General features: G+C 36.5%; 1 protein-coding gene across 4 annotated transcripts in view; it reads right to left on the bottom strand.

Annotated features, from left to right (window-relative positions):
- The window catches only part of LOC107739427 (leucine zipper protein 2), a 171,443-nt gene that overhangs the window by 32,260 nt on the left and 118,912 nt on the right, over positions 1 to 20,271 (bottom strand). For all 4 annotated transcript variants that reach the window (XM_016551528.1, XM_016551529.1, XM_016551531.1 and 1 more), the window contains exons 5-9: positions 18,325 to 18,387; positions 14,887 to 14,949; positions 13,646 to 13,708; positions 7,054 to 7,128; positions 6,640 to 6,807 (exon numbers count right to left, since the gene is read on the bottom strand). In XM_016551528.1, coding sequence (XP_016407014.1) covers positions 6,640 to 6,807; positions 7,054 to 7,128; positions 13,646 to 13,708; positions 14,887 to 14,949; positions 18,325 to 18,387 — 432 coding nt within the window. The remainder of the gene's footprint in view (positions 1 to 6,639; positions 6,808 to 7,053; positions 7,129 to 13,645; positions 13,709 to 14,886; positions 14,950 to 18,324; positions 18,388 to 20,271) is intronic.

Raw genomic sequence — 20,271 nt, 5'->3', positions numbered from 1 at the left:
GGCTGAACGAAACATCAGGAGCCCTTCCTAGGCTCAACGACCCATCAGGAGCCCTTCCTAGGCTGAACGGGGGAACTCCTGGACTTAACGGGGAATCGGGAGCCCTTCCTGGGCTATACTCGGGAACAGTAGCCCTCCGTGGGCTATACTTGGGAGCAGGAGCCCTCACTGGGCTATACTCGGGAGCAGGAGCCCTCACTGGAGCGAGCTCTGGGGCTGGAGCCGACACTGGAGCGAGCTCTGGGGCGGCCGGCGGGTTTGACTTGGGAGCGGCTGGTGGGCTCAACTTCGGAGTGGCCGGCAAACTTGACTCTGGAGCGGCCATGGCTGGCAGACTTGACAACGGCGTGGCCGGCGGGCTTGAGTGAGCCGTGGCCGGCAGGCATGACAACGGCGTGGCCGGCGGACTTGTCTTCGGAGCGGCCGGCGGGCTGGAGTGAGCCGTGGCCGGCGCGCTTGACAGCGGGGCGGTCCTCATACCGCGGGGAGAAGAAAAGATGACAAAAAACGGAAATAAAAACACGGGAGAAGGGGCGCCGCTTACTGTCTTGGTCTGGTCTTCTGTCACGACACACACACGAGGATAACCGGAACTAAGGAGCGAGGAGACGAGGAATATACAAAACTGTCTTTAATCCATCCAACACAGGGTACATAAACACAGGAGACAGCAGGAAACACATCCACGTAACGAGTAGATCAGACAAAAGGGAAACTGAACAGGCAGGAACTTAAATACAAGGGTAATTAATAGAACACAGCTGAACGGCATCATAATTAAGCTAAACAAGGACAGGAAAATGACTAAATAAGGAAACACAGAAAGGTACATGAGGAGCAAAACACACACAAAACACGGACCAGAGTCTGACATTAACATAGAGTAATTGCTAACAGGCAAATAGCACAAACACATAAATGTTATATGCAATTTAACAAGCTACAGCACATGGCATCTATCAACGGCTGTTAAATATGAAGTGACTATCATTTCAAACTGGCTGTTTGTTAAAACCTCACGCTGATGAATCTTTCAGCAGCAGGGACTAGTGTTTGCTGGCTGACAGTATAGGTTTTGCATGGCTGTTTGGAAAGGATTAAGGCTCATTACGTTCCCAACAGTTGATGAATAGGGACTGTAATGAAATGCTGAATGGGACACTGTATAGAGGACCAAAAGTCTTCTGCTCATCCACTTAAATTTGAGTGGTAGAAAATTATTTGTACTTGAGAGACAACCTTGGACAGAATGTTTTACAATAAAATGTTTAATCATAAAGGAACACATCTTGTTTTTGGTGTCAGGGTTGACGTTTGTGTCAGGTTTTCATTGAAAGTCTTGCTGAAAGGTTCAAGGTGAGATATTTCAGACAAAGATTCTCAAATCAAAATAAATGTGACATGATACATATTTTTTCCTTTCATGTCTTTATGGGTGTCTAAAGTTTTTTCTAACATTTTCTTTCAAAAAAAATCAGCTTATTTGGAGGGTGGGGGTGGGGGGATCTTCTGTGGAGACTTCTCGCTTATGGACAAGTGTATTGGAGCATAATCAAAAAGCACTGCTCTGTCCTCTGGGTAGTGCATATAAGCATTAAGATTCTTAGCAACACTTGAGTCTGAGTGCTTCTGCGTCATGTAGGGGGAGAAAATAGAGGCATATTCTCCCACACTGCCTTCTAAATAAATCATGCACTGTTAATGGTTTGTGGTCTCAGCAGTACTGTATGCACTGAGAGATTCCTTTCTTAACAGGTTGGATCACAGTATGCCTTTTGTGGATTATGGCATTTAACCCTTAGATTACAGTGTTGCCTCAAAGTAACAAACTCCTTTTCTTCACTTTACAATAGCATTATGCATATGAGATGACAATAAAATTGTTGAAGGAATAGTTCATCCCGAAATATCCATGTAACTCCATGCACTATATTGTAAGTGTTCTAAAGTCGTTTGATAACTCCAACAGAAATGTTTGATAAACAGAAATAAAAAGTCAGCATGAAATGAAAATTCACTATTGTGGAAATGCATGTTATAGATAAAAGAAAGAAACAAAGAAAGAAAAAAGGTGATTATTGTGCTGATACACTCTTAGAAATAAAGGTACAAAAGCTGTCACTGGGGCGGTACCTTTTCAAAAGGTAGGCCTACATGTTTGTACCTATTAGGTTACAGTGTTAGGGAAAGTTACTTTTAAAAGTAATGCATTACAATATTGCGTTACTCCATAAAAAAGTAACTAATTACGTTACTTAGTTACTTTTTATGGAAAGTAATGCGTTACGTTACTTTTGCGTTACTTTTTAAATCTGGACAGGGCTTGCTTGTTTGTTTTTAAAATAAAAAAGTTCTATTTTTGGCAAATACAAAAGCCTTTTCACACCAAAAGTGAAACGAATAAGCCTCAGGCTGAAGGGAAAGTAAATGTACGTCCGTACAGTAGAATGCAGAAGAAGAAATTTCAACACACAAATGTTTGTCTAGAGTAATTTTGGCTTGTTAGTATAGTTGAACTGGATCATCGAAGGTCAGAAGCAAAGACATTGGTTAATAGAATGGGATTAAATACATAAAGGATATTTGTGTTAAAAAAAAAGTAACTTGCGTTACTTATTTGAAAAAGTAACTTGTATATTCTCTTGTAAATTAAAAAGTAATGCGTTACTTTACTAGTTACTTGAAAAAAGTAATCTGATTACGTAACTTGCGTTACTTGTAATATATTACCCCCAACACTGTTAGGTTCTAATATGCATACTTTAAGTACTAATATGTACCTTTAAGGTACCAAAATGGACACTTTAGGTACAAACATGTACCTTTTGAAAAGGTACCGCCCCAGTGACAGCTTTTGTACCTTTATTTCTGAGTGTACTAGTAAAATAACACTTTATTTTGAGTCCACTTCAGCCATTCTATTAACTAAAAGTAAGTTTACAACTGCATGTCAACTACCAGTCAGTAAAGTATTAGACTGTTTGCTTAATATCTTCTAACACTTCATCCTGATTGTCTCCCAACACATATTCTACTGATTTTAAGTAACTTTGCAAGTACGTCAGCTTAATAACCCTAACATCTACTAAGACTTTCAAGAGTTAGTTGACATGTAGTTGCAAATTAATGACATGCAAATGATAATTGACATGTAGATGGCAAGTTACTTATAGTTAGTAGAATGTCTAAAATGCACAATCGAAATAAAGTCTAACTGTAAAATGAATATATTTGTTAAATAATGTTCTTAGTCTTTCCTTCCAGGGACTAAGTGGCACAGAGTGGAACTACAGGAGTTTACATTGAATTAAATGCCAGATAGGCCTACATCTTATAATAATACCCAGAAAAAATATGGTAACACTTTAGTTTAGAGACCAATTCTCACAATTAACTTGTTGCTTATTAGCATGCATATTGGCTGTTTATTTGTACTTATAAAGCACATATTAATGTATCATTTTGCATTACCATATTCTAGATCCCTTAACCTTGCCTAATACCTAAATTTAACAACTACCCTACTAACTATTAATAAGCAGTAAGTAGTTTATTGAGGCAAAAGTCATAGTTAATAGTTAGATAATAGTGAGAATTGGTCCCTAAATGAAAGTGTGACCAAAAAGGTATGCATAATACAGCACTTTTAAATATAAACAATCCCGAAATACACATGGGCTTTTATTTTGAACTGTTTTACTACTTACAGCTGCTCAATCAAAAAGATGAAGGAGCTATATGCACTCTTACAACAACAAATTACAATATAAGTAATACCAGAGTCTGACATTAACATAGAGTAATTGCTAACAGGCAAATAGCACAAACACATAAATGTTATATGCAATTTAACAAGTTACAACACATGGCATCTATCAACGGCTGTTAAATATGAAGTGACTATCATTTCAAACTGGCTGTTTGTTAAAACCTCACGCTGATGAATCTTTCAGCAGCAGGGACTAGTGTTTGCTGGCTGACAGTATAGGTTTTGCATGGCTGTTTGGAAAGGATTAAGGCTCATTACGTTCCCAACAGTTGATGAATAGGGACTGTAATGAAATGCTGAATGGGACACTGTATAGAGGACCAAAAGTCTTCTGCTCATCCACTTAAATTTGAGTGGTAGAAAATGATTTGTACTTGAGAGACAACCTTGGACAGAATGTTTTACAATAACATGTTTAATCACAAAGGAACACATCTTGTTTTTGGTGTCAGGGTTGACGTTTTCATTGAAAGTCTTGCTGAAAGGTTCAAGGTGAGATATTTCAGACAAAGATTCTCAAATCAAAATAAATGTGACATGATACATATTTTTTCCTTTCATGTCTTTATGTATTAGCATGCATATTGGCTGTTTATTTGTACTTATAAAGCACATATTAATGTATCATTTTGCATTACCATATTCTAGATCCCTTAACCTTGCCTAATACCTAAATTTAACAACTACCCTACTAACTATTAATAAGCAGTAAGTAGTTTATTGAGGCAAAAGTCATAGTTAATAATTAGATAATAGTGAGAATTGGTCCCTAAATGAAAGTGTGACCAAAAAGGTATACATAATACAGCACTTTTAAATATAAACAATCACGAAATACACATGGGCTTTTATTTTGAACTGTTTGTTTTACTACTTACAGCTGCTCAATCAAAAAGATGAAGGAGCTATATGCACTCTTACAACAACAAATTACAATATAAACACCAATAATTTATCAATATAGAAAATACACAAATCGCTTGGAATAAATGTGTGCTATTCTTTTTTGTGAATACCACCTTTCACATTGGTCTTTTTTATCACATTAAAGGTGCAATAGGTGATTGTCTTCAGAAACATTTTTTGTTATGCTGGTTGAAAGTCTCTACACATCCCGATAGCAATCATTAAGTTAAGTGGTCTAAATGTATTTGTCTGTATTTATACATTCTGTAGAAGGCATAGGATCAAGAAATGTTCATCAGATGAAGGAGCTATATGCACTCTTACAACAACAAATTACAATATAAACACCAATAATTTATCAATATAGAAAATACACAAATCGCTTGGAATAAATGTGTGCTATTCTTTTTTGTGAATACCACCTTTCACATTGGTCTTTTTTATCACATTAAAGGTGCAATAGGTGATTGTCTTCAGAAACATTTTTTGTTATTTCGCTTTCAGGGCTATCAGGCTAAAGTTAGCATTTTCCAAGATCTTTAAGATAAGATAGCACCTTTAAGCTATCATATGGATTCAGAAGGTTCTGAATATAGCAAGTTGTATGCATACATTCATAGAACTTTTGTGACATTTTATAAAGTTGACAACTGCAGTCAGGGGCATCATGCACTCATCATTTTTGAGAGGGCTCGAGTGAGGGGGTGGGATGCTCGTCATGTTTGTCATGTGACACACAGCAGCCACGATAGTACTATATAACTGATATAGGCATATGTTTTATTTTTATTTTATTTTTTAATTTTTATTCGATATATGCCCAAACATGTTAACTATATCATGGAATGTCTCGATTATCAAATGTGTAAGTAAATGCATTTTGCACCTTTATAGATTGTGTTAGTTGATCTATTATGGGTGATGGGCAAAGTAGCCTAATAGTGTAATCTATTAACTATGGATAAAAACCCGTCTTTTATAAGTACCAGATATGGGTGTCATGCCATAAAATATTTTTAATACAACTGACTTTGTATTTAAACATTTTAAGTTACTTAAGTTAGGCTACTAATTAGCCTATAACACTTTCATTGTACAGAAAGAGAGCTGTAGTGTAGTGATATCTCTAGAACAGAACGAGAATGAGATCGGCAGAGACGTGAGTGAGCATGTAGCTGAAAGCTGATGATTTATGTTAAAAAGCATCAACAAAGTCTGAATATTGAGTCGAACAACACAAAAAGAGCAAACAACATTTACATTATCAAAGAACATTTTTATTGACTTCAGTCTAGACAGAGTTCAAGCACTCTCAAAAACTCCCATTGTAATCAATGAAGCTGTTTACAGTGTAAAATGAATATCTTACTTAAGTACTTACATTCGTACATCTGCACGTTGTTGTTTCTGATGAGAGAATTCAGTCAGCGAGCGCGCGCGGTAAACAAAACAGCAGCGTTTCAGCAATGACTCATCTGAACGCCTCTGATTGGCCATTGCATTCATAAGCTCAACAGAATAATGTGTGATTGGTTAAAATGCGCAGCACTGTAAAAACGTGTATGTCTGGCTCTGTGCCAGCCAGCGAATGCAGATTTTAATTTAGCAGCTGGTTATATGCAGCACTGAACGTTTTAATCACACTGGTGTGATTTTATCAAATATAAAAATATTATTCGGCTATTTTTTGTCTTTTTGAAGCTGCATTCAAAATCCACTTGGCTCAAAAATTTGAGGAGGCACGCCTCTGACTGCAGTGCCTATTCTAATTTTTTGTTCTACAGACAAAAAAAGTAATTGAATAACTTTTTGAACTATCCTTTTAATGTTTGAAGGAAGGACTTCATGAATAAAACAAAATAAAAAGCCTATCTTGGTCACACTATGTATGCAGGCCATTTAAAATCTATTTCTGTGCTTTTTCATCAAATTCTGAGAATGGCTTTTCCTCAGGGTGCCAGTACCTTTGCATGTGGTTGCTGAAAGGTGACTCTTGAATTGTTGGCCAGGGCAGAGTACCTCAACAGGTTGGTGGGTGTGGCTGGAAATCTGTGTAAACTTCCTGTCTGGCTGTGTAGGACAGACGAGAAGCAGATATGCACGGTGTCCTTCAGGGCTTTCAGTTGTGACTCCTGCAACAAATTAAGAGAGACAACGCATGAGAGTAATAGGCAAATGTTTATCACACTGTCATCTTAACCTTTTGTCCTCAAAGCATTTATCTGTTCATTTGCTTCACACTGTCTGTCAAAATTGCAAAATCCCTGGCCTAATAAGATAATAGAATTCATTCTCAAAGTTTACATTTTAAAAGACAGCAAAAGAGAAAAACAGTAAACCTCTACTGGAATGATGAAACTGATCAGCTCCTGACTTACCTTATCCAGCGCTGCCTTCTCCAGTTCATCTTTGGCTACTTTGAGTTTATTCTCCAAGTCCATCAGTTGCTGACCCTGCACAGAAGAGGCATTGATCCTCTTATCATCTTACCAAACTGACATAAGCCTTAGTTCAAATTGTGTATTTACAGTATATTTAAAGTGGTTTCCAGAAGTCTAGAGATGCTTATATTTAGCATTTTTAATTTTAATACATTTTTTATTCAATGCATTTTTAATTACAAATGATATTATCAGCATAACAGTTTAAATGAATCGTTAATAATAACCATGGGTTTACAGAATGATTTAAAAATGATCTAAAGAGCATTTTGAGCTTCAATGGGAGAAGAATATGGTCAATGTAACACATTTACTTATTTGATTTGGCATAGAAGAAAAAAAAACAGAATCTTAAATATGTCTTTATTAAATATTTATTTTTGGACCTAATATTTCTCTGTTTTAAAAATCTTAAAATCCTAAATTGGCTGTTTATTTTAAGGTTTAAATTATATTTGAATCCTGCATTTCAATGTGGTCACAATTGTGGATAATGAGCAAAACTAACCAAAGAACCACAATTTCTTTTCTGCTAGACTTATCTTTAGATCTTTACAGATTTATTTATATATAATATATTTTGGGTAGCATGAACTCTACTGTGAATGCTTATATAATTGAGCGTGATGCTCTTCATTCAGGCAGAACTACATAATGACTTGCCCTCAGTATGTCATTAGTTTAGTTTCATCAATATTGCTATATGACTGTGACGCTGTTTGTGCAGTCAACAACACTGAGATGTGAACAGGTGATACAGATTGCCCATCTGGGATGATTAGCACACGTTATCTGGGATATGAAAAGTAGCACACTTGGATATAAGAGAGAAATTCGGTATTCATATTTTACAGAATGAACTTGAAATGTTCACACAGTTTCTTAAAGATGAGTAGTCATCTAAAATCTAACATGAACAGGCCATGATTTTGCATTTTCACAAGTTTGAATGTTCCTGAAATAAAAAAAAAGAAGAGTCATTTAGTTTGTGCTAAAAAGCCATTCGTTTGTGAAAAGCTTTTTAGAACGAGGTGAAACCTTTAGGAACTGCTAAAGCATTTAGTTTTGAGCAAGAAACAAAATCAATGTAAGACACATCAGTCTAAAGCAAAATAGCTCTTAGTGTTTTTCTCAGTGACTCAGTGGTTAAGCATGTACATACGTGGTTAAGTTAATACACAACAAAACACAAGTAGTTTAGAAGTGAAAATAAGGTTAATATGGCTGGCTGGATAAACTAAATAAATCGTTAATATTTCATTTCGTGTTACATTATAAATGTACTTGTGACTCTAAATGAATGTTCATTGTTATGGCTGACAAATTTATATAATTGTGGGATATTTTGTAATGTGGTTTGTTTTCAATCACTATAATATTACCATAATCACAGTAAATTGTGGAACATCCTAATTGCTAGTTAAGCAGCTGACAAAAAAAAGTATTCAAAGTATAATTAAAAGAAAGAACATTGCAATCATTCAGATTGTTTCTTATAACAAGCTATTATGCCATTGCCGTCACAATTTAATCTTCAATCTATTTGTAATTATTTTCACAGACTTCAAGCACAACAGAGAAGAGCCACCAAAGCGATGGATCACAAAATGGAATCTAAAACAAGAAAGGTCTATTGCCTCAGGAACCGAAGAGAACTGATGGTAGATCAGGTGATAAAGTATAACTACTGTCAACTTTAGACCCAGGACTGGGTGGGTAACCTCAGGAAGACGAAAGGAATGATGCAAGAGGCAGAGGTTGAATCAAGGCAAAACTTAACTTTCTTTATTTTTTCTCTCTCTTAACCACTTCGTATTTGGTTGCTTCATGAACAGTGAGATCACGGTAGGCTTTCTGTGCTTCCCCAGTTAGGAGAGGGAGTAACAGGTTCGCCCAGTCTGCCTTGGGCCATCGCTCTCGTTGGGCCGCTTTCTCAAAGAGATCGAGGTAGGTTTCAACATCATCTTCTCTAGTCATTTTGGTCAAATAATCCTGTGGTCTCCTACCCTGTGCCTTGGTCCTTCTGCAGAGCTCGGTGACTGCTGCGTTCAGTGAGCCTGCACCTGAGGCTCCCTGTCAGAGGGAAAAAGGATCACACCTGTTGTTAGGAGCTATCCCTGGTCCTGAACAGCACACCTTGAGGCCTCCTCTGACGGTGCTCTCCGTGGTGCTGACAGTGGCTGTGTTGCTTTGTGAGAGACATCGCTGACGCCCCACACTACTGTACCAAGCAAATGCTAATGCTTTATATCAATAAGTTTTGAATAAACAGCAGTGCTGCACAATATGTAACATTCTATGAATAATTTGACATATACATGTGCATAATTCAGGCACTTCACTCCAATACAACAAGACATGATTATGATAAACGGCAGCACTTTGAATAAGAAAAAAAAATCTATTTAATTCTGGCTAGATCTGGGGAAAATACTTTGACAAAGCAGTCTTGCTCATTGTCCTTCTCTAGCTTTTTGCCGTGCTAGCCAAAGCCTCTAAATGTTCCTCCTTTGCTTCCCAGCCGTGCTAGCCAAAGCCTCTAAATGTTCCTCCTTTGCTTCCCATTACTGAACAATGCCTCTTCAAACCTGCTCATACTTAAAAGGCAACTCTAGATATAAACTCTGAAAAGAACTTATTTAATCATGAATGTAATAGGAGGAAGGATAATCTTCCTACATCGATCTTCCCTCAAACGGGAGAGGCAGAAATAGATGTACAGCCCGGATAAAAACACATTAGCAGAAGGTAAGCCCAGATTGGATATTGCTCTTTGAAAAAGTTTGCCATACATATACATGACATATTTTACAACACGTGTTAGCCTGTCTTCCCGATTAAGAAACAATAGTTTTAAAGTGATGCACTCTGTGTGAAAACCCCGTATTTATATGATGGTACCAAAGGGCAATGTGCTGGAAATATCAGCTGACATTTTCCCATCTAACACTGCAAATAAGGGAGGAAAGGTCAACCTGCATGGCAGGAAAGGTCACTGTTTTTACATGACTCTTCACTCTCATCTCACATGAAAAGGTCAAACCATTCAATTAAAATGCACATATTACTCCTAATTTGTATTATTTTGGCCAAAAACACAGATGATTATTTTTTTAGGATGGTGATATTCACATTGCTTTGTTTGCGTTTTCAAAAACATCTCAGAAGTCAGTGTGGTTAAAAGTGGTTAAAAGAAACCATTTTCCATGAGTGGTTTGTGGAAACTCTAAATGCCTGCATACTAAAAGTTGTAAAACTAACGTCTAGCATTTGAATTTGACATTCTTTTTCTTCTGGTTAAAATTTATACAATACTGTTCCAATTTTTTTTTTTTAATAATTAATTCAGCAAGGAGAAACAAAAGATGAAATAAATTCTGTCATTTTGAACTTTCTATTCATCTAAGAATCCAGAAAAAAAAATCACAGTTTCCACAAAAATATTAAGCAGCACTTTTTTCAACACTGATAATAAGAAATGTTTCTTGAGCACAAATCAGCATATTATGAAGGATCAAGTGATACTGAAGACTGAATTAATGGCTGCTGAAAATTCAGCTTTGCCATCGCAGGAATAAATTGTATTTTAAAATATATTAAAATAGAAAACAGTTATATTAAATGGTAATAATATTTCACGGTATTACACAATATTAAATTCTTAGCACAATTAAACTAAAACATCTGGTGATGTGTTCTGACTGACTGACATAGGAAACTGAATCACAAATATCTTGTATATGGTTACAGTAACAAGACAACACACAATAGTAAGCCAAACAGGACCTTCTTTGAGCTTCAGAACTGTGGTCAGTACCGCCGCTCCCTATACCCAGAGTACGCAGTTTGCGTAGGGCTTTGCAACTTTACAGATCTTCTTTATGCACCAAGAGCTTGTAACACTTGAATTGAACACAATTGAAATCGCATCATATGACCCCTTTAACGTCTACACCTACCACAAACCTAAACCTACCCTTACAGTAATGTAAATACAGTAATTATGTGTTATATTCGTGGTTGTAGATAGAAGGGATACAGCTACAGGAAACCAACAATAAATAATTAGATTGTGTTTTATTAAAGTCTACACCTACCCCAACTCTAAACCTACCCTTACGCCCCATTCACACGTGGCGTCGGCGTCAACGCCTCTTGTTTACTTTGACTGAGTGACGTCAAGCGTTGGCGAAATGAATTGTCGGTCCGTCGCGTAGCGTTGGGTCCATTGCTCGCGGCAGAAGTTGAAAACTTTTCAACTTTTCAAGCGCCAACGCAGGCGTCAGCCAATCAGATCGCCTTATGCAAATACCCTAGCACGACGCTAGCCAATCACGTTCATGCAACACCAGGAAACTAATGTGATTGGCTGTTGTCACTATGACAGTCGCGTCAGCACCAAGCTTCAGAAGTGCCCTCAGTCAAGCGTTCGCTGGCTGGCGCTGAGCCAGAGACAGACGCGTTTTTACAGCACTGCGCATTATAACCAATCACACACGATGCTGTTGAGCTTATGAGTGCAATGGCCAATCAGAGGCGTTCAGATGAGTCATCGCTATGATAAGTAGCCTAACTTACAATGTTTTATTCACATTAACTTTCAATGTTAAATTCACATTAAATATAAAGTCAGTCATATTAAAAATATGTTGACACCCATATCTGTTACTTAAGTAAACAGACAGGTTTTTATGTATAGTAGACTACATTATTAGGCTACTTTGACCATCGCCCACTATAGATCAACTAACATAATCTATAAAGGTGAGGATCGAGATATTTCATGATATAGTTAATGTGTTTGGGAAAGTTTCGAATAAAAAAAATTAAATAAAAAATAAAACATGAGTGCTATTGTGGCTGCTGTGTGTCACATGACGACCCCGTCCCCACTCGTGCCCCCTCAAAAATAATGAGTGCATGACGCCCCTGCTTACAGTAATGCAGATACATTAAATATTGTTGTTCAGCGTGAGAAAAAGGACGCAATATTGATGTGCGCATGCGCAGTAAACCCTGGTAGGACAATCTGACGGGTAGGATAAAATGTCAGGACTGTAATCACAGGACAGTTCTGTAATCAGCGGTAAATCTCCATCACATGCGGTAAATCAGATGGTAATCTCCATCATTTACTACACAGAGCCGTTGTTCACTGACAAGCTGCGCAAAAAATCGCGCGATTATGAATGTGGTTTTGCGCAACTCATCAGTGAACAACGGCTCTGTGTTGTAAATGATGGAGATTACCATCTGATTTACCGCTGATTACAGAATCGGCTTTACTGACAAGATGCACATTAAATATCGCATGCGATTTATCGTGCAACCCTAATTTACATGAACATACAGCATTTTACGGTGAACACAGTAGGCAGTAGGCTAAGCACACATGACGCGCCATTCCCGCATCCGCGTCCGCTCCTCATGTTTGCAGCTGAATGCAAATGATCATAATTGATGGACAACTATGGTCGTGAAAAGACATCAGCAATCCAGCACCAAGAAAAGAAAAAGATGAAGCCCGTGCATTACTTTCAGGTAGGCCTACATTCATAATCCTGTGAAACTTTTTTGGCTGTTGACGTTAACAACGAGTTAATGTCTAATACTTCACCACCACCAATGCATATATATTCTCTCTGAGTTTCCATGTTCCCTTACGAAAATTAGCCATGGTTTTACTACTAATAAAACCGAAAATCATGGTTCTTGTAGCCATGGTAACCAAAGAAGTATTAATAATATTTTCTGTAGTTATAAAAAAGACCTAAGCCAACAACAGCCTTTAAAATGACTTAAAATGCATTATATAAAAAATATGAGGCAATAATGATTGGTTAATTAATAATTATATGGTTTCATTGAATAACACTGTTAAAATAATGTAGGCTAATACAAAATAAACAATTTATGTGCATTACATATTATTACAAATGCCTGCAAAGGGAACCAAAGGCCTGGTAATTGCTTACACTTACAGGACAATTAAGTCCTTGTTTAATATTGACCAAACATTCAAATATCCACTTAATCTTAAATTTTTGGCCCCCTTTTTGTGATAGATGACACAGCCTCTATAATTTCTTCAACAAAAACATGTGGACATCATAACCCTTACAAAAATTAACCATGGTTTTATCGTTGTAAAACTGCTTAATTTTCTTTTGCGTGATTTCTGAATGCTTATAAAATCAATTAGACAACTGTATTAATAAAATCATAGCCATAGGTAACTGTCTAGAGCAACAGTTGTAATTTGTAAATAATCAAATGTATTTATTTACTTTTATATTTTATTAAAGTTCTATTTTGACCCCTATAGTAGTTTTTTTTTTTTTTTTACTTCCATAATATTTGGGGGAGGGGGCACAACAATACAATTCTGCTTAGGGCACCCATTTGGCCAGCAGTGTCTGGCGGTTAAACCAGTGACTGTGGTTAAACCGCTCAGGTAAAATCATCGCTAAGGCCCCTGCGCACCATGCAAGGGTACAGTAATGACACATGCTCTTTGTTTGGTTCTTACCTTAAAAATTAAATCCTTTTTGCCATACCTCAGCTCTTTCAGTTGGGCTTGGATTTTTTTGGACTGCAAAATGAAGATAAGAGAGAATGTATGTTAGCTTATTCAAATAGTAAAATTGGATTTAGATGGTGTAGCAGGCTTTTTGTGGCCATGCCGAAGTGTTCCTTTGTGAACGCTTGCTGGGCAAAGATCCAATTCAAAGGAGAGACCTTCACTGAACAAGAAAATATAAAACTCTTCCCTTCAGTGGACTGCAGGGACCACTCGATGACGCAAACACATTAACACATCAACACCCAGGCATACACGCTTGCACAATAACACACACCATGGTATGGTACTGTCTTGGCTTGCTGCCTGTGGATTGCTGCCACAGTTGTAAACATGTACAGACACACACACACACACACACACACACACACTCCTTTACTATATAGCCTCAGTGTCTTCAGTAATCTCTTAGTAACTGAAGTGTACAGCACCTCCACAAAACTAATGAGACTTCATTATTCTCTCCCCCTTAGAGAAGCAAAGTCACGTTGCAATACACTTGCATTTATTTGTCTACCTTCCCAATTTTCTAGCTTGGAATGAGTAGAATATTGAGTTTATAATATCAAGTTGGTTGCACTTGAATCTAGCAACAACCTAGTCCTCGACTGGAGTAATGACTGCTGACAATTCAACTTTGCCATCAGGAATAAATTGCTTTTTAAAATATATTAAAAAAAAGAAAACAGTTATTTTAAACTGTAATAATATTTCATAATATTACTGTTTTTACTGTATTGATCAAATAAATGCAGCCTTGGCAAGCATAAGAGAATACTTTATTTACTTTGTTATTTTTCGAACGATTATTCGGGTATGATTTGCAATAAAAACCGTTGTAGTCTTTCTACTTCAAAAGTTTGTTTAATTCAGTATGTTACTTTACTTGCTGTTTCTTCATAATTAATTGTAAAATTTACTAGCAATTTCTTCACCAAAGTGTGAGAGAAAACCTTTTGTCAATAATCATTAAACATAATTTTGAAATAAATAAATCCTAAAATAATATAATTATATATTTATAGAGCTTGCATTTAAAATCAAGCTCAAAAATCTGAGGGTGGCATGTGAATATGTGTGAATATGCATAACGCTTCAGCGAGGAGCAATATTATTTTTGGTTTGAATAGAAATGCTGCAGTATTTTCAACAGTGTTTGAGTGCACAACAGTCCGCATAACATACTGTACCTCCTCTGCATGTATGTCGCAGAGCTTGTTTCCGGACAGAAGTTTGTTCTTCAGGCTTTTATTCTGCAAGACAGGAAAAGACAATAAATAGAGATATACTGTACCGGCGACGGCTTTGTAACATCAAGCATGAAACAAGCCTCGACGTCTTGTTTTATCTAGGTAAATACACTCAATTTAATGGTACCCCTGTCCCTGCAGACAAAAGCAATGCTTCAAATGTTTCCAATGAGCTCATTTTGACAGTTCCCTCACAAGCTTATTGAAGCTCAAGGTGACCCAGGAGTATATGCCTCATTTCTGTAATAACCTGCAGTGGATGTCTTTATGGAAATAGATGATGGTAGATTAAGAATCAATACAGAGATGATGGTGGTGCTGAGTTTAATCTAGTGCTTTTCTCCACCTCCTCTTTTTTCTTTCTCTCTGTTCGTGTTCTTTTGCTTTTATTTTTTCTCTCATTATCTCTCTCTCTGCCTCAATTTCTCACTTCCTTTGTCTATGTGTTGCTCTCAGATGCAAATGTAGCCTACACGCTTTTAGTGGCAATGTCACCCAGCTTCAGACCCACCAGGATTTCACAGGACTTTTTGCTGATAATTGGGGCCCCAAAAATGACTGAATTTCCAGAGGCTTTTCTCTAAAATTGCGATGCTACTTGTGATGTTTTTGGTGTTGGTTTGCAGTGAAAACCCAGCAGCAATCATGAAAATAGTGTTAGTGACAATAGAAGTACAATTACCTGTAATTATTTTAGTGCATAATAACTGAATATGCAGTACGCATTCAAATGTTAAGACAACAATGATGCAATAGCATATTTGTATTTAGCATAAACAAAACTAGAATGTGTCCACAGAGTGATCATGTTAACAAAACCTTTTCAATCATTAACACAAATGGACAATTAGGTTCTGAGACTTCTGGTAATAATTTTCTTGAGAGACAAAATTTACATATGCAATATTTTTCTATGCATGTCATACATACAGTTGAGCATAAGTGACTTCTTTCTAAAATCTTACAGACCAATCTTACAGAACCCAAACTTTAGAACAGTATTGTACACACATATACAAACTTACTGACGTTAATGTTACTATCTAATGAAGTCAGTAAATGAGAAATGTCTTAGTATTTCTGTGATATTTATGTGAAGATCAAGGGCACATTTCAAATAGCATTTTGATGGGCACTGCAGGAATGGGACACTTTTTATAAGGTCATTCCAAATGAACATGAGTAACTGGAGAGGACACAAAGAGACATTATTGGATGCTGAAGATTTATTTGTCTCAACAGTCTTAACCGCTAACATGAATTTTGCTGCTGTGCTGTAAAGGGTTTTTTCCCCCCATACTGTTTAAAAATGTAGTGGCAGTGACGTCTTTGTATAGAGCGCACACATGCGAGACAGAATGAGACACCCTTCAGAGTGTTGATTTGCTAACATTGCACTTTTCCCCCTCAAATTTGTATTTTTTGTCAGAAAAAATAGGAGCAGAGAAAACAGAGAAAATAGGAGCAAATTACACACTACCACAAATAAAATGGGGTCTGGTTGAATTTGCATCAATTCATGTGATCACAAAATCCCAATAGTTCATTGCATTTGTCTAACTAAGTGCAGTTTTCATTGAATTGCACTAAATTACATAATTCATTCATGTGGGGAGCAAAAACGTTCAGGATTTTCACTTACTTCCACCAAGTGATGTTTGACAGAAAATGTCAAAACAACTAAAAATGGCAAAGCCATTATCTCAGCAGAACACTTGCTTTTCATACCATATGTTCGTTGCTTCCGTCATTAAATTAACACTGACAGTTCAACAGGCTCTTTTCTACTTGTATTGTAATTACAACACCTGCTGTGCAACGAGTCACAGTGGCCCTCACCAACAAATTGACTTGGGAATATATAATAGCTGGTGGACCACAGAGGTGTTACATTAAAGTGACTGTGAGAGAAAGAATAAGAACGGAGAAAGGAAGGAAGGGACATTCTGAGAGCAAGTGAAAGAGTGTTTGAGGTAATGAAGCAGAATAGCATTGCAATACGATTCAATGAGGTGGAAATGGCTGAGTGTCAAATCCACACACTTGCATTTCTACCCCTCTCTGAAGAAGAATGAGTGCCCAAGTCTGTAAGAAAAATGGCAGCTGTCATTAAAAGTGGCATGTGGCTGCCCTGCTAAAGACTGCAATGACACAAGGATCCACCCAAGCAGATTGGGCACAGTGCAGTCAAGACACTTCAAACAACAGCCATGAAAAAAATCTGATTTGAACAGTATAGCCTTAAAGGGACGGTTCACCTAAAAATCAGACTTCTGTCATCATTTATTCAGCCTCATGTTGTTGCAAACCTGTATGACATTCTTTATTCTGTGGAACATAAAAGAAGGTACTTTGAAAAAAGTTGTTTTTAGTCCTTACAATGAAAGCCAGTGGTGTCCAGGGTTGTCATATAGGTTTAGATTAGGGTTGGGTACCGTTCACATTTGAACCGGTACGGTACCGGTATCGATACCTGAATTTCTGTGCCGGTACCCAATGGTACTTTTTTTCGGTACTTTACTCTCTGTGTAATTACAAAAACATTTATTTCAGTGAAAAAATAAGTCCAAAAGTCTCAATTTCAACATTTTGAACAATAGGGCCCTACAAACTTTTTCTTTCTTTCTTTCTTCCCTCACGTCACAGGGTCTCTTTCTCTCTCTGTAGCGTATGCGCCCAGATGCGTTCTCAGGTAACGAAATTTGGCACAGATTGATTTAACGTGAATCGGTACTCGGTAGTACCGACGCAATTCGGTCGGTACCCTTAAAAGTACAGAGTTCGGTACCCAACCCTAGTTTAGATCAACATGAGGGTGAGCAAATGATGACCAAATTTCCATTTTTGGGTGAACTATCATTTTAAATCTTGAATTTTATTTTCATTACCTATTTAGTGAAACTATGAAGCTAAATTGAGATATAAGCAAAATTCACCACGGTAAGTGATATAACCTGACAAATTAAATAGTTATTATGCCGTCATCATTTACGACTTAACTAAGGGACAGTTTCCATTTTATGTTCAATTAAAAGTCATTCCACTGTGTAGATGTTACCTTGCATAACACTGCATATCACAGTAGTTAGAACATAAATCTCTACTGAGAAAAAATATCATGCCATTTTTATATTTTTTTACATTAATTTACGACCAGCCGTTGGCAAAAAGAAACTGCTGTGGCTGGTGATTGTTCTCTTCTTTGATGAATGAAAGCATTTAACATTGTTTTATTTTATTTCACATTTAATCTCACATATTCTGTAAATGCTACTATTAAAAATTAAGAAAGTATATTTCTTTGATGTTCTGAGGAATTATTGCATATCCAAAATTAATACATTAATAATACTTCCTAAAAAAAAAAAAAAACAGTACCTCTTGCTGAAGGTCTTTGATGATTTTGGTCTTCTTTTCCATCTCCATCTTTAAGAACTTTATCTGCATGGAAGGGAGGGGGAGGGGAAATTTGCATATTAAAGCACCAGCAGCATTTAGTACAGAAAAAGCATCATAAATTGTGCATGATGATCTGATTTAAGGAAGAATTATGTTTGCTGTAAATATACACTACCATTCAAAACTTTGGGGTTGGCAAAATGTTAATGTTTTTGAAGTAAAAACAGTAATATTTGTGAAATATTATTACAAATTAAAAAAAGTGTTTTCAAACTTTTTCTGTTTTAATATATTCTACCCATCTTGATGGTCACAGCATCCTTCAGAAGTCATTCTAATATGCTAATTTCTTATTATTATCAATGCTGAAAACAGTTATGCCATTTAATATTTGTGTGGAAACGGTGATACTTTTTTTTTTTAGGATTCTCTGATTTGACAAGTTCAAAAGAATGAAAGAATCAATTTAATGTATCCTTGCTGAATAAAAGTATTATTTACTTAAATAAATAAAAATAAATAAATAAAAACTTACTGACCCCAAACCTTTTCACAGTAATGTACAGTATGTACAAAAATATAAATGCACAGTTATCTTTGTGATTTAATTTATTAAATTATTCTGAGCTGTATATACATTTTATTTATTATTTGTTTGCAGGCTTGATTTGAGGATTTACAGACTGAAATAATAAAGAAAGAATGAAATTGACTAACAAGGTTAGATCAGATCTCACTGTACATTTGCTGCGTATAACTGCAATGTAAATTCATGACAACCTCAATCATGTTTACCCTTGGTGAACTGAACTCAAATGAAAAGAGAACCTAGGGCTGGGCAAAAAATCGAATGCGATTTTCATGCGAATCTCGTCAGTTAAGCCGCTTCTGGTGATTAGTAGTAAATCTCCAGCACGTACTTTCAGATGGAGCGGCATTTACTACACAGAGCCGTAGATCACTGACAAGCTACACAAAATCGCAGGCGATTTTTTTGCACAGCCCTAAGAGAACCATATAAAAATATTTAAACACAAGCCTATATGGAATACAAATGTGAAAGCGAAGGTTTCCCAAAACAATCCAGAGCGTGGTACAAACAACCAAAAAAGAATCAGAAGTGTTTACAGCCCTGAGGGTGAACCGCAACTCCAATCAAATAGAACGTTCCACTATTGCTCCTTATTCACCCAGCTCAGCCCTGAATGTCAAACTACCTCAACTCTCATTCTCTCTCTCCTGCCTTCAGCCATGGCAGACACTGTGGAAAAATAACAACACATCTAAATACTGAGGTCGAGCAGCTGTACACGGTTCCAGACAATACAGCAGCAGCGTACCTGTGGGTGTATTCATTCCGATTAGCACTTTAATTAAATTCAGTCCACAAGCTCACGTATTGATATACTGCAGTCAATGCATAGATATTTTTTTGCAATCTTGTTTTTTTGGATTACAATAGAATAATATCTTGTTCCTCATTTCCCGTTTTCACGCAGCATTGTTTGCGAACTATATGCAGTCTGAGTATAAAGTAAGGGAATGTCTTGACTAAACATGTTTTGATTTTTTTTATCAGAATCAGAATCAGAAGAGCTTTATTACCAAGTATGTTTACACACACAAGGAATTTGACTTGACGACAGGAGCTTCCAGTGTAGAAGAAAGTACAAACATAGTGCAGACATACATGATAGTGCAGACATACATAGGAATAACACAGTAGGGATGTAATATAACACTAATATTAAAAAAAAGAAAAATTAAATAATGTACTATATACAGAAATAGAAGTATAGGAACAAAAGTAATTGTTTAGATAAATGTACAGATATGTTATAAGTGTGCAGATATGTTATTTACAAAGTATGCCGTTTAATATAAATATGTCAGATAACTATGTTAGTTGTGATGGACGATGTATAA

This window comes from Sinocyclocheilus rhinocerous, unplaced genomic scaffold, assembly GCF_001515625.1.
Source record: "Sinocyclocheilus rhinocerous isolate Xijiao unplaced genomic scaffold, SAMN03320098_v1.1 scaffold1607, whole genome shotgun sequence".
Lineage (NCBI taxonomy): Eukaryota > Metazoa > Chordata > Actinopteri > Cypriniformes > Cyprinidae > Sinocyclocheilus > Sinocyclocheilus rhinocerous.
The sequence above is the reverse complement of the archived record's forward strand: the minus strand, read 5'-3'. Positions and strand labels throughout refer to the sequence as shown.